The sequence below is a fragment of the Actinia tenebrosa genome, unplaced genomic scaffold, assembly GCF_029948245.1.
Source record: "Actinia tenebrosa isolate PJP-AT-01 unplaced genomic scaffold, QUT_ActTen_1.0 PGA_scaffold2__45_contigs__length_23673736, whole genome shotgun sequence".
NCBI lineage: Eukaryota > Metazoa > Cnidaria > Anthozoa > Actiniaria > Actiniidae > Actinia > Actinia tenebrosa.
In genome coordinates, this window is record NW_028292579.1 from 22,988,184 (window position 1) to 23,000,958 (window position 12,775).

The window sequence follows — 12,775 nt, forward strand, 5'->3', positions numbered from 1 at the left end:
TCATGGAAGAGAATATTAAACAAAGAAATGATACTTGAGCTCGAATGATACGGGACCTGATATAAGAAACATCGCATATTTTTAGATCTAATTTAATTATAGTGTTTGAAAAGCTTGTGGGGTCAGCTATGATGGGTTGTAAGTGAGTGCGCATTTCTGCGAGAGGGGTGTTGGGGAAAAGCAACCCTCTTTAATGAGATCGAAAGAGAAAATAGACCCCTTGCAGCACGTTGGAATGCACATCTACTTGCAGGACATAACAATAGGTTTCCAATTCTCAGGAGATTGAAATTCTTTGTTTTGTCTTCCAAGTGAGCTGCAAGGGGTCTATAGACTATAGTGTGCGTAAGGAAGTGGCTGCGCATTTGATGGAGAGAGGTGGGTGGGTTGCTTGTTGCCTGGGTTACTAAGAATAAAATGAAAACCAACTATAAAATTAATCAAAATCACTAAAAAATTAATTGACATTTTATACTTTATTCCATCCAGGCATCAATTTTTCTTGAACGTCAGACAAAATCTTTCCCAGGGCAAGTACATCTTGTCACGTGACAAAAGCTCGCGCTTCGCGGCCCTATCGCTTCGTCGGGACCACGGTGAAGACGCCCTGAAGGAGATCAGTAAATACTCTCTTCTAATGAAGGACTGGAATCCACAAGTTGATATCGAGGCTCTGGGTAGACTGAGAGCTGCGCATGCGCAGTTGAAGGGGATTCATGGGATAAAGGCAGAGGAAAGGTTACTTAGTGAGCTGGAGAATGAAGAACAGACGTACGGCGCGGAAATGTTTAGCGCAATCGACTATCTGAAGGAAAAAGTTATCATTGCTGTATGTGTCGATGCTCTGCGTATCTATGACAACGACCATGGCAGCCTTATCGATGAGTAAGCTTTATATCAATTCCTCGTTATTTTAATCTTTCAAAATTATATTGTGTTCGTATAGTATTCCATGCATGATCGAAGCAGTCATGTGGACTTAGATTCCCACCCCACAACCCCCACCCCCCCCCCCCACAGTGACTCCCCACTCCCCCCATATATATATTCTTTCTATCATTTGTTTCTAGTTGTTACAATCGAAGCTTATCACTTTGTTGTGTTAAATTTTATTATTTATATTAAGCATTTTACAATCATTTTGTTTTTATATCCAGATACAGGTATTCAACAGGCTTGTACCCTTCCTTCAAGGGCAGCAGTTTTAGCGTAGAAATCGAAGAAAACTACCGCTGCTACAAGATAACTTACAAACTAGACGACAAGACAGCTGCTCAAGCACTTTACCGCACAACGGTTGAGTATTGCATCTTCTTTACTCAAGAAAAAGTCTATGACTGGGCGCTTGACTCCAAGACAAACAAAAATAATCTTAAATCTTTTGTTACGGCCTTTAAACGCAAAGATGCGCAAAAGCAGAGGATTTACGATTTTGACATACTAAGAACTGCTCCAGAAGCCTTGAGTAACGCATGGAGACTTTTAGCAGAGGAAAGGGCAAAGGCTATCCAGATCGCATGTGGCCTAAACACGCCTAAAATCTTCGAACAGAAGGTCTTTAAATTCGGTCCAGATACTCCAAAGTCTAATACAGTTTTTGATTTCTCTCGTCCAGCGTCAATGTCGCGATCGCCGCAGCGAAACGGATATTTGACACCATGTATTCCACAAGTAGTTGCCGATAATCCAACGCCTCCGTCAACATCTAGATTGCCACCGAGAATGCATCTAGAAGTACCAGGGACATCATTAAGACTAGCACTAAAGTCTCCACCACGGGGCATGTATCACAGAAGTCCAAGTCCAGGACCCATTACACCAGGTACGTTCCAAAGACAGGTAATGCCTACAAAAAGGGAGATGTCCCAGTCAATGTTACACCCTTTATTCCCAGCAGTGTCTCAGACGTCATTAATCAGCGACACAAGGCAGTTTTGCAATCAATTCCCCGCAAGTCCTAATCTCGATCAATCCATCCAGGATATTGTAACCCAATTTAAAGCGAATTCATCCGCGCAGAAAGAAAAGAAAACGTTTCAGGCGCGGTTTCTTTGTAAGTACTGTAGGAAAGCGTACAAGAATTGCTCGTTTGTTCCATGTGGTCACGTGGTTGTGTGTGTTGGCTGCGCCTTGAACTGCGACACGTGTAGCGAGTGTCACGCAGCTGTGGAGAGTACAACACCAGTTAGATACCCTTAGCTATTAGTTAATTTACGAATTACCTCAAGGTTTTTTTTTATTTAAAAATCAAATGTGAAATTAGCGTGATTTTTGTTCCCAGGATCTTTCCCATGAGAACTAGTTGGGACATATTCTTATATAATCTATTTCTCTTGCGAAGTAGAATTAATTGAAATAATTTTACAATATAGTGTACACATATATTTATACATAGAGTAGATATTTTATTTATAGAGTATAATAATTTTGATAAAATTAAAGTTTATATTATATTAGGAGTTTCTTAATGAATTTTTGAAAGTTGCAAATGAACTATCAACTTGTCTAAAATGCAGCAACTCGTCTAACATACAGATACCCGTTTGGTATTTGCAGCAACTCGTCTAACTTGCTGTATATCCCTCATATAGGCCACCGAACCCCTCCCCCATCATGTTTTAGGGAAAGAAACATCTGGTCAAACCGGTTTAACCAATATACAAAAGCTACTTAGTTCATTTCACCCACTATAGAAGCAATATCACGTGCCGGCGCCCATAATACAGCTTGGGCTGCTTGTGGTTAGATGGTATAAAAAAATCCCGTCGACTATCGGGAATTGAATTCTTTCTCTTGTAAAATGATTGTATTGTTCCTGCCATCTAACATGGCTGCCGTCACGTGATGGTGCAAAGCCTCGTACGGTATATTATCAGATACGTATATATCTTTCGTTAATAGTTAAATTGTCTTTTTTATCCAGAACTGAATAGAAAATTCTAGGAGCTTTTAATTTGGAGATAATATATACTGCGTACATAGTTTTGCATGAAAATTTGGCTCTATTTTGAACCAGCCTTATCAGTGATAGCAACTCAGTACAATCCCATATTTTGAGATAGCTTTACTTTTGATAACTTTAATTAGTGGTATATACAGCTGATGCATGCTTGAGTTGTTGACTCGAGTAAGAGAACGAGCCAGACATGGCATCTGTTTTAATGAAATATTTTGTTCAAAGCAAAGAGTTTTGCCTTTAAGACGAAAAGGTTCTTAAAAAGTCAATTATGATCAGGTAGGTTAATAAAAAAGAGAATAAATGAGGGTCGACCTCAAGAGGGGTCTTAATCCTATTTTCCAGCCTTCATTTTGACCACTAATTCCATATCCCATAGCCTATGTTTTGCTCAAATCTAAATCTCAATCCCATTTTAATTTTTCGATTTTTTTTTTAATGTTTGTTTGTGAATTCTATTCCGATAGCATAAAATCCCATTTTCCCAGCCCAAAAAAGGCGAATCCCACTCCCATTTACCTCTTCAGGACTCTCAATAATATATGGACGTGCGGAATTTATCTTCGAGTGTTCAAATCGAGTGAGCACAGCGACCAAGTACCTTAGATATCGAATTTGAACATAAGAGTTCATATCTCCAAGTGTCCATATATTGTTCTATTTATTATATGAACAAATAGCAAGCATTTATGGAAAAAAGATTTATTGCACGATACGACTACAATTAATAAGTATTAAAACGGGTCTGCTGGCTTTCTTATGTGTGTTAGACTATAATTCTCGGTGGCCGAAATCCCTGCCGGTAAAACACTTTTTCTCTAATATTCACCGGCATACGGTATAGTGACAACCAAAATAGTCCTCGCACTCCCGGCTTTTATATATAATCATTTATATAAATGATTTTTGTTATTAATTAAATTTTGAGTCAACGCCTTTTGCTAACTTTTTAATGCTTTCTATATTAAGTTCATAATTTTGCCGCATTTTTCAGCTTTCTGATTGGCCTGTAGACTAGTTTTGCGCATGTCAGTTTTGGGAAACGACTCATTATTACTGATCGCATGAAACGATAACGAAAACCGCTAATTTGAAAAACTCATGAATGATGATGATGATGATGATGATAATGATGATTATTATTATCATTATATATTTTTACAACTTCAATTTTTTTATTGGGTAATAGCTACTATAATCAAGGTACATGCATACATAATTAAAAAATAAATGTGAAAGACTACCCAATAGGGAGAGCGCGAACGGGACTCTGAGTCACATGCTAGGCACTCCCCTTGAGGACACAAATTACATAAAATAAAATAAGTAAATATACTATTATCTGTGACACGGACACTTGCGAATTTGTGACCATGTGCAAACCTTTGGTGCGACTGGTGTAAAATACACGTAACGCGTGCAGGTAGTTGTAAACTGAATAACCATGAAAAGCAGGGTGGGAAGCAATTAAGGATGCGTTGTGTTCTAGCTTCAGTGCAATTATAAACATCTCTTATTCATGCCTTATATGGTGTTGTTCGTACCATAGCTAGACCAGAATGCATCATGGCCCAGCTATCCCTAGAAAGTTAGTCTGTAAACCGAACTGACGAAGATCCAACCAATCATACATAGAGTGATCTCTGACATGCGCATTAAGCCTAAGGATCAGGTGTTATTTTTCTTAATCCTTGACACGTTTTTCAATCATTCAGCCACATATACCACTTGCAATTATATAACTTTTAATTTTATTAATTTCTTTTTAAATCCTCCCGCTGTGTAGAGCGCTAAGCTTATTCCTTTTCTTAAGTGGCAAAATATATAAGAGAATAGAATTATTGTCAATACTCGGCACGGAAAGATCATTGATAACTAATTCGCGTATTCATTATCTTTTCACATTGTCCTGCTGGTAATCCAAATTGCACCTTAGAATTTTTTCATCAAGCTTCGTGGAGTTTAGGGTTAGGACGCCATGAAATTCATTCACTATGTTCCAAAGATGTGTCAAAGATGTCAATAATTTTAGCAGTAGATGTATAAATGGGTCGATATAGTAACCACGTTTAGTCAGCTGTGTAAATTTGTTATAAACTCTCGTTTTGTCATGTACCAACCATATTAAAAACACCGAATTTCCAAAAAAAAAAAAAAAACTATTAGTAACTATGAATTTTTGGTGTAACTTAGATTTCTTCGACGGTTTTTTGATGTGCCGTATCAAATAATATACATAAAATTATGTCATCTCTTTTCTCTCTTGCTCCTGCTCTCTCTCTCTCCTAATGACAAATTATTCCCTCTCTGGCGAGAGTGAACTTAAATTATAAAGCACTTTGAGTGTAGCTACATTTGCTAGTGCAGCAACCAGATATACTGGAGTTTGATACTTTAATATATTTCATACTTTAATATATAAACATGGAGTACACGTCAGGCTATGGAGGGTAAAGTTTGTTATACAAATATGTCATGGTAAAGTCACAGGTTGAACGGCGTTAGACTTTGTTCAACGGATGTGAAAAAATATAAAGGTGTTAAAAAATAATAAAATTTAAAGGAAATTATACATCATTTCATGACAGCTTTTTGACTAAAACAATAAAATGAATGAAATGTTTGAGAAAGTAATCAGATAATTTTTGGCAAAACAATGTTTATGTATAGACAAATAACCTCATCGTAATGAAGAAATGAAACTTAGTTTGCCTTATGACGAAAAGACAGGAGATTTTCGATGGATTGAGTAATTGTGGATCGTATATTGCGAGCGGTTTCAAATGGACACACATGATTGGGTATCGAGATGGAATTAATAATCCCGTTTAAAACTAGAAAATTTTCAACAAAAAACTATATTCAAGTGTAACACATCTTCGCTCGTTTTTTCTTGTATTTTGGTCATCTAATCAAACATGCACTTGATCGCGAGTCGACTAACTGAATATTTTGGTACATGAAAATCTTCCATAGCAATAGAACATATACAAGAATTTAATCTAGCACAACCTGACCCCAGATTATCAGTTTCAACAGGAATTAAACCCAAATTTAAGTCCTCGAAATTTAAAATAATTTAATTTAGTCAACGACGACTGTAACGAACAATTTTTTTTCACATTATATGCATAAGGACAATTTTTTCAGTAAAGGCTTTTTAGGAGTTAAGATGAATTTATTAATAATTAAATGCAAGAGTGACATGTTTTTTGATCTTGAAGATTACAGAAGGAATATTTAAAAGCCTAAATTGATCCAGTGTGATTCCAAGATTCATTATAAGGATACATATTAGCGTCCGGGATTCTTTTTTCATCGCTATCTTGGAGAAAAACACAAGAAAATACATGTTTTCTTGCTAAATTTTCAAGTTTTCCCTCTTTTTTAATCAAAAACTGATAACACAACACTTTAACGATTTGTCAAGAACCAATATCAAAGAAACGCTTTTTTACTTTACTTTTTCACTTAAAATAGACCTCTCTTTCTTAGACGTGAAGACTGACTCGTGGTTTTATCTTCTTTGAAACGATTAAATATTAATAAAATACTTCGGAACTACATATATAAGACTCTCATAATTAGAAAAACACACAGTAAAATTTGGTTTCTATGGCAAAAGGCCCCTCTTTCAACAATTAGCATCGATCAGAGCGAAAATGCGCTCTCCACATCACACGTAATATATCCAATGCTTTCCTTGCTCATCCTAAATAGGAATCGAGTTTTTGAGCTCCAAAACAAGTTTCGATGACTTGTTAACGGCAGATTCCAATATCTATCGAATTTAATGACTTATTAATGATTTCTGTTAGTAGGAGAGCAGTGAGTGAGGCCAGACGACTATTTGGGTAGATCTAGCCCAGCGGTTGTCATATTTAATTATTCATATTTTGATGGTGTTGTCAGTGTACCTCGGGAAAGCTAGAAGGAATAACACTTTGACTCCACGAAGTAAATAGGTTCATAGTTTTCTGATCAGGGTGTCAAAGTTGGTAAAAATCTTTTATTTCGGGACGCTGAGGACAGTAAATGGAAGTATTTTGGCACCAGCAAACTTCTCAGAGCGTATGGATAGTAGTATATGAAGAGTTTTAACTGATATTGAACTGTTTGAAGAGAATTTGTTTTTATCCTGTTTCACCGGTTGGATGTCAGAATTAAGCAGCTGCTCTGAGGTTAGGTCACGTGAACCACTCCACTCCTCTCTGCTTTGCTTGATTTACTCATCAACTTTCTTTTTAAATTCTCTTCCTTCTTCGACGCTCGGAAAGACTGACCTGAAACGATAAGCTACGTTACGTGGTCTCTAAGATCATTTCTTATAAGTTGCTGACCAGCCTCCATCTGTTTTTGGATGAATTGTTTACGATACGAAACCTCGTCGGATATAAGACTCTGATCTCTGTTGATCATTTGGGCACGGAGCGTCATCGGAGCCAAGTTTCAGCGAGAAAGGAGGAAGCCGGTTTCGCGTCATGGAAGCTGTACTCGTATCTGGCGCCCAAGCGATTCAGAATGAAAATTACGGACTTACAGAAGGATACGATGGGTCATGGAGATGTCGAAGGCCTTCAGATACACGAGCTTTTCCTGGGTTTTCTCCATCAAAGAGGTCAACAGCGGAAGCCGAGGAGAAAAGACGCGGCAGTCGGACCATCGAGCATGGACTTCGAAGCGCTCATCCGACGATAATTTCAATTTACAAAGAACGAAAAACTACCAAGAAAAAGGAAAAACGAGTCAAAATAAACATCAGTGGAATGTCCTACGAAACTTTAGAAAGCACTTTGGCGCGCTTTCCAACGTCACTGTTAGGCAGTCCCGAAAAACGTGCGAGTTTTTTTGACACCAAAAATAACGAGTACTTTTTCGATCGCAATCGAGTGGCTTTTGATTCAATATTATATTTTTACCAATCAAATGGAAAGCTACTTTGGCCCGTTGACCTGGACAAGAAAACATTCCTGGGAGAAATAGAGTTTTTTGAGCTAACCGAATTAATTTCTGAGGATTTCTTTAAGGAATATTGCTCTGAATCAATGGAGGAACCACCACCGATGCCCAAAAATCCCATCTTGAAGGCAATTTGGAATTTTTTCGAGTACCCGTACTCTTCGATAGCAGCTAAGATCCTAGCCGTCTGGTCAGTCGGGGTAATTCTGTTATCTATTGCGGTATTTTGCATCGAGACGTTACCGGAGCTTCGCAAAACTCGTAAGGACAAGAACTCCGCGCTCAACAAGATTGAGATCTTCTGCGTAGCGTGGTTCACGTTCGAGCTAGTGATTCGCTTTATTGCGGCGCCAAAAAAGCTGGACTTTATTCGTTCGTTCCTCAATATCATCGACTTTGTGGCTGTCCTCCCTTATTACATCATTCTAGGAATAGGGACATCGTTTGGCTCGAAGAAGAACAACTCACTTATTGCTTTTCTTCGGATCCTTCGTCTAATTCGCGTATTTCGTATCTTCAAACTCTCTCGCCATTACCGTGGACTCAAGGTGCTGGGCCAGACTCTAAGAGCAAGCCTCCGAGAGCTTCTACTTCTGACGTTCTTTCTTCTAATGGGAGTTATAATCTTTTCTAGCGCTGTGTTTTATGTAGAAAGCGAGCACTTCTCTAGTATACCTGAGGCTTTCTGGTTTTCGGTAGTTACTATGACAACGGTAGGTTACGGTGACAAGGCACCGATCTCTTCTTGGGGGAAAGTCATTGGATCGCTGTGTGCTATTGCAGGTGTCTTGACACTAGCCTTGCCTGTCCCTGTCATCGTATCGAACTTTAGCTATTTTTACAACCTGGATAAGGAAAGGAGAGAACGAGAAGAAGAAGAAGAAGAAAAACTGCAACAACAGGTGCTCCTCGAGAAGGATCTGAAACAAACGGAAAAAGCTTGAGGGAAATTAATGAATTCAAATTCTAACTTGAATTAGTCTGCTTTTCATTGCTTTAGTTTTCTAGTAATGAATTAATTCGTTTTCAAACTTTTTTTTGGTTTTTCCCCAATTTTGTTTTTTTCTCATTTTTTTTCTTTTCTTTTTATTTCTTTCGTGTCTATATGTACTGCTTTTTTTTTCTATTTTTGAGAGAATTTAACGTGGGAAGTTTTTAGTCCTGGTCAATTGAGGTTTCAAAATTCTGCCCGCGAGGCAAACAAGAACAATCATGGCGGCTGCCTTGAATAAATCCCCATTGCATTTTTATAATTCATAAGGTTTGTTTTTCTTTTTCGCAGTCGTATTGAATAACAGACGAATCCAGATTATTGGAAAGAACCATTCGAGAAAACAGATGGAACAATTAGATAAGAAATAATTAACTTTTTCAATTTGTGCGGAAAAAGATCAATTTTTCATGCGATGGTTTTCTCGCGGTTTTGATAATTTGCATATTTAGATTTTTAGGTAAACACAATACATGAATTAAAAGAGACATTGATCTCGCCATATGAATACTTATGAATAATTCACACTTAATCTGTCATATTTAAGATGGGTTTTTCAAAACACTTCTCATTTTTAATCGCAAAAACATTTTATGAAATGAAAATATTCGTAACAACGGATTTTATAATGTGCTATATTGTTGGTATCCGGTTAAAACAAAAAAATATAATACAGATTGCTATACGAGTGTTATGGATCCCACAAGAAGCATACAAGATAGAAGAACTTTGGCTGTGCATCTTGTAGATGCAGAAGGACGGACAGACGGACAAAAATGTAAACAGAAATAAGGAAGCGAGGGTTATAATTTCATGATTTGGTTAACTAAAAAAATTCCCAGTTCACTTTGAAGGCTTTGGAATACGTGGGAGAAAACTTTGGAATTTTCAATTTTCTTTTCTTTTTTTTTTTTCTTCAAAATTTGTGGTGTTCTCAAAATTCAAATTTTTTGAACGAAAAGGAAGTTTAGGCTGAGAATAAGCAAGAGAAAAGTCAGTTTTGATTCATATTCATTCTCATTGGATAGGAATCTTTGAAAATAAATCGCCTTTAACTGTGTTTGTGGCATTAATATTTATACCCAAATTGGTATACAAAATCACACAAATCTCGAGTGGCAATTTGGAATTTATAGGTGCGAGTGATGTTTTGAACGTTTTCACTATTGGACAAGCCTTAGGCAAGTCCAATTTGAGAACTTTCAAAACATCACGAGTATTTATTAATACTCCTCTAGTCCAATCATAATCGAGAAATTCAAAATTCTCGACGTTTCGACATCTCAAATGTCATTATCAAGCACACTTGAATGCTCCTGCTTGAATGGAATATTTCCATTTCCATCCAAGTGTACTTGAAGAGGACATCTGATAAGCGTCGTACTATTTTATCACTGATTTTGTCAGTTCAATGTTTTCCGTAATCTCTGCTTATAAAAATGTATCGAGTACCGAATATGATTTACGGGCTTCAATACTATACTATTAAAGACACTGTTTTCTTGTGGTATACCGTGTATTATTCCATGAAGTCCGGCACGAGGCGAGTATGGGGCATGGTGTGCCACGAGAAATCATTTTTAGCAATTTTTTCCTATAAGATTTTCAGTTCTACTTATACTCCAGGTTTCCGCCTAGCTTCACTTGGTTTTACTACTCCAGGATTCCCAGTAACGACCCCCCCCCCCCCCCCCCTTCAAGTTTTCAGTACCTTTTTTACCCCCGACCTCGCCCACTACCATGCACACGATTTGATGAGATTATGGCTCAGTGAAACTGCACTCACTTCTATTGCACTGTCGCTTAACTTTTTATATTTTAAGATTAAAATCACAGATTATTTTCTCATCTGTCTTGGTTGTCCCTTGAACGCTTAAAAAAAGAGAACAGACGCAGTTAGATTCCTGGCGTAGTTAATCGAACTTCCGGAAATCGAATTCAATCGAACACAATCGAATTCAATCAAATGGTCGACATCGATTGACTCGCGGAAATGGAAAAGATCGAACCTACAAAATAGTTTGAATTTGATTGATACGACTTCAATTTCGATTGAATTCACTTGGATTTGATATGTATATAGACGTGTAGTGTCGGGATCCCTGTGTGTATAGCGAAGTATTATGGTCTAGAGAGAGAGACATGGCATGATCAAGTTGTGAGAGAGAGTCAGTTAAGCTATGAACAAGAAGCTTTATTAAAAGCCTAGTTTGTTATACTGTGTTGGGTATTTAGAACTTTACAATTGGCGACGAGGATGATAAACATTCAATTGGGATAAAAAAAATTTAAAAAAATGGCATCTTCAAGTCTAGAAATCGGTGGATTAAAACCGTTTGATGTACACAGTGACCCGAATAGTTTGGCGCTGGAATGGAAGCGATGGCTTCGAAGTTTTCAACTTTATGCCGATGGAAAAGGGCTGATTATCGCTCCAGATAAAGATGACAACAAGATACAACGTAGGGCTTTACTTCTTCATTCAGCAGGACCGGATGTTCAAGATATTTTTTACGTTTTACCAGATACCGGAGGACCGAAGGATTACGCGAAGGCAGAGAAAGCCCTGAGCGACTACTTTGTGACTCAGGTAAATATTCCTTACGAGCGACACCAGTTTCGGGAAATGTCCCAGAAAGAAGAAGAAACCATCGACCAGTATGTAGTACGATTAAAGCGTAAGGCAGAAGCATGTAACTACGCCGACCAGACCAATGACCAGATCAGAGATCAAATAATTTCAACTTGCCGTTCAAACGAGCTTCGACGCAAACTTCTTGAGAAGGGACAGGCCCTCACTCTGAAGGAATTACAAGATACAGCAAGAACATTTGAGGCCGTAAAACGACAGGCAAGGAATATGTGCAACCCTTCAGACCAAGGCCCAAGCCATGTAAATTGGATTGGTAAGAAACCACTCAAAGGAAGGGGAACAGGACAACAACCATTCAGGTCAAAAGAGAAGAAAGAGGAAGAGAAACCGAGTAAAGGTTCGTGCTACAGATGTGGAAGACAAGGACATTTTGCAAAAGATGTTAACTGTCCAGCCAGAAACAAGGTATGCAATAAATGTAAGCAAACGGGACATTTTGCAAACTGTTGCAAGACCAAGTCAAAGGAAGGTACTTCCAATCAAGGAGGTAAGGGAGTTCGTCAAGTAACTGAGCAGCCAGATTATCCATTTGCAGTCACTACAGCAGACAAGGAGATACCAAAGATTGACATTGTCATTGGGGGAATTCAACTTGAAGCAGTATTATTGGATTCTGGATCTACATGTAATGTTATTGACAGACAAACATGGGAGAAACTCAAGAGTGAAGGAATTGTTTGCAAGGCAAAGAAGTCTGATAGAAAGCTGTTTTCTTATGGTTCAGAAAAACCCCTCAGTACTGTTGGTGAGTTTGAAGCTGAACTTTGTTACAAGGATAAGACAATAACTGTTTGTTTTGTTGTAGTTAAAGAGAAAGCAATTCCAATATTGAGTAGAGAAACTTGTGAAAAGCTGGAAGTCCTAAAGATTGTTATAAATAGTGTTGATGAGCAGTCCTCTATGTTTACTGAGTTCAAGGAGTGCTTTGAGGGAGTTGGAAAACTCAGAGATTTCAAGGCCAAACTCCACATAGATGATAGTGTTAAACCAGTAGCCCAGCGGCAGAGACCAGTACCTTTTGGTGTAAGACTGAAAGTGGAAAAGAAACTCAAGGAACTTGTGGATGCTGATATTATTGAACCAGTTACAGGTCCAACACCATGGGTAAGTCCAGTTGTAGTAGTGCCAAAGAAGGGGGATGACATTAGACTTTGTGTAGACATGAGAAAGGCGAACGAGGCTATTGTAAGGGAACGTCACCCTATACCTTCAGTAG

The 12,775-nt window shown here is 37.9% G+C and overlaps 1 protein-coding gene across 1 annotated transcript; it reads left to right on the plus strand.

Moving 5' to 3' along the window:
- The first annotated feature begins 6,820 nt into the window (after positions 1 to 6,820).
- On the plus strand, positions 6,821 to 9,966 carry LOC116300399 (potassium voltage-gated channel subfamily A member 1-like). The gene has a single exon (XM_031709270.2). It carries the CDS (start codon positions 7,438 to 7,440, stop codon positions 8,857 to 8,859), a length of 1,422 nt encoding a protein of 473 aa, XP_031565130.2. The 5' UTR covers positions 6,821 to 7,437; the 3' UTR covers positions 8,860 to 9,966.
- Positions 9,967 to 12,775: the final 2,809 nt, after the last annotated feature.

Coding starts and splice junctions, on each gene's coding strand:
- LOC116300399 (XM_031709270.2), top strand. CDS start 7,438: ATGGAAGCTGTACTCGTATCTGGCGCCCAAGCGATTCAGAATGAAAAT.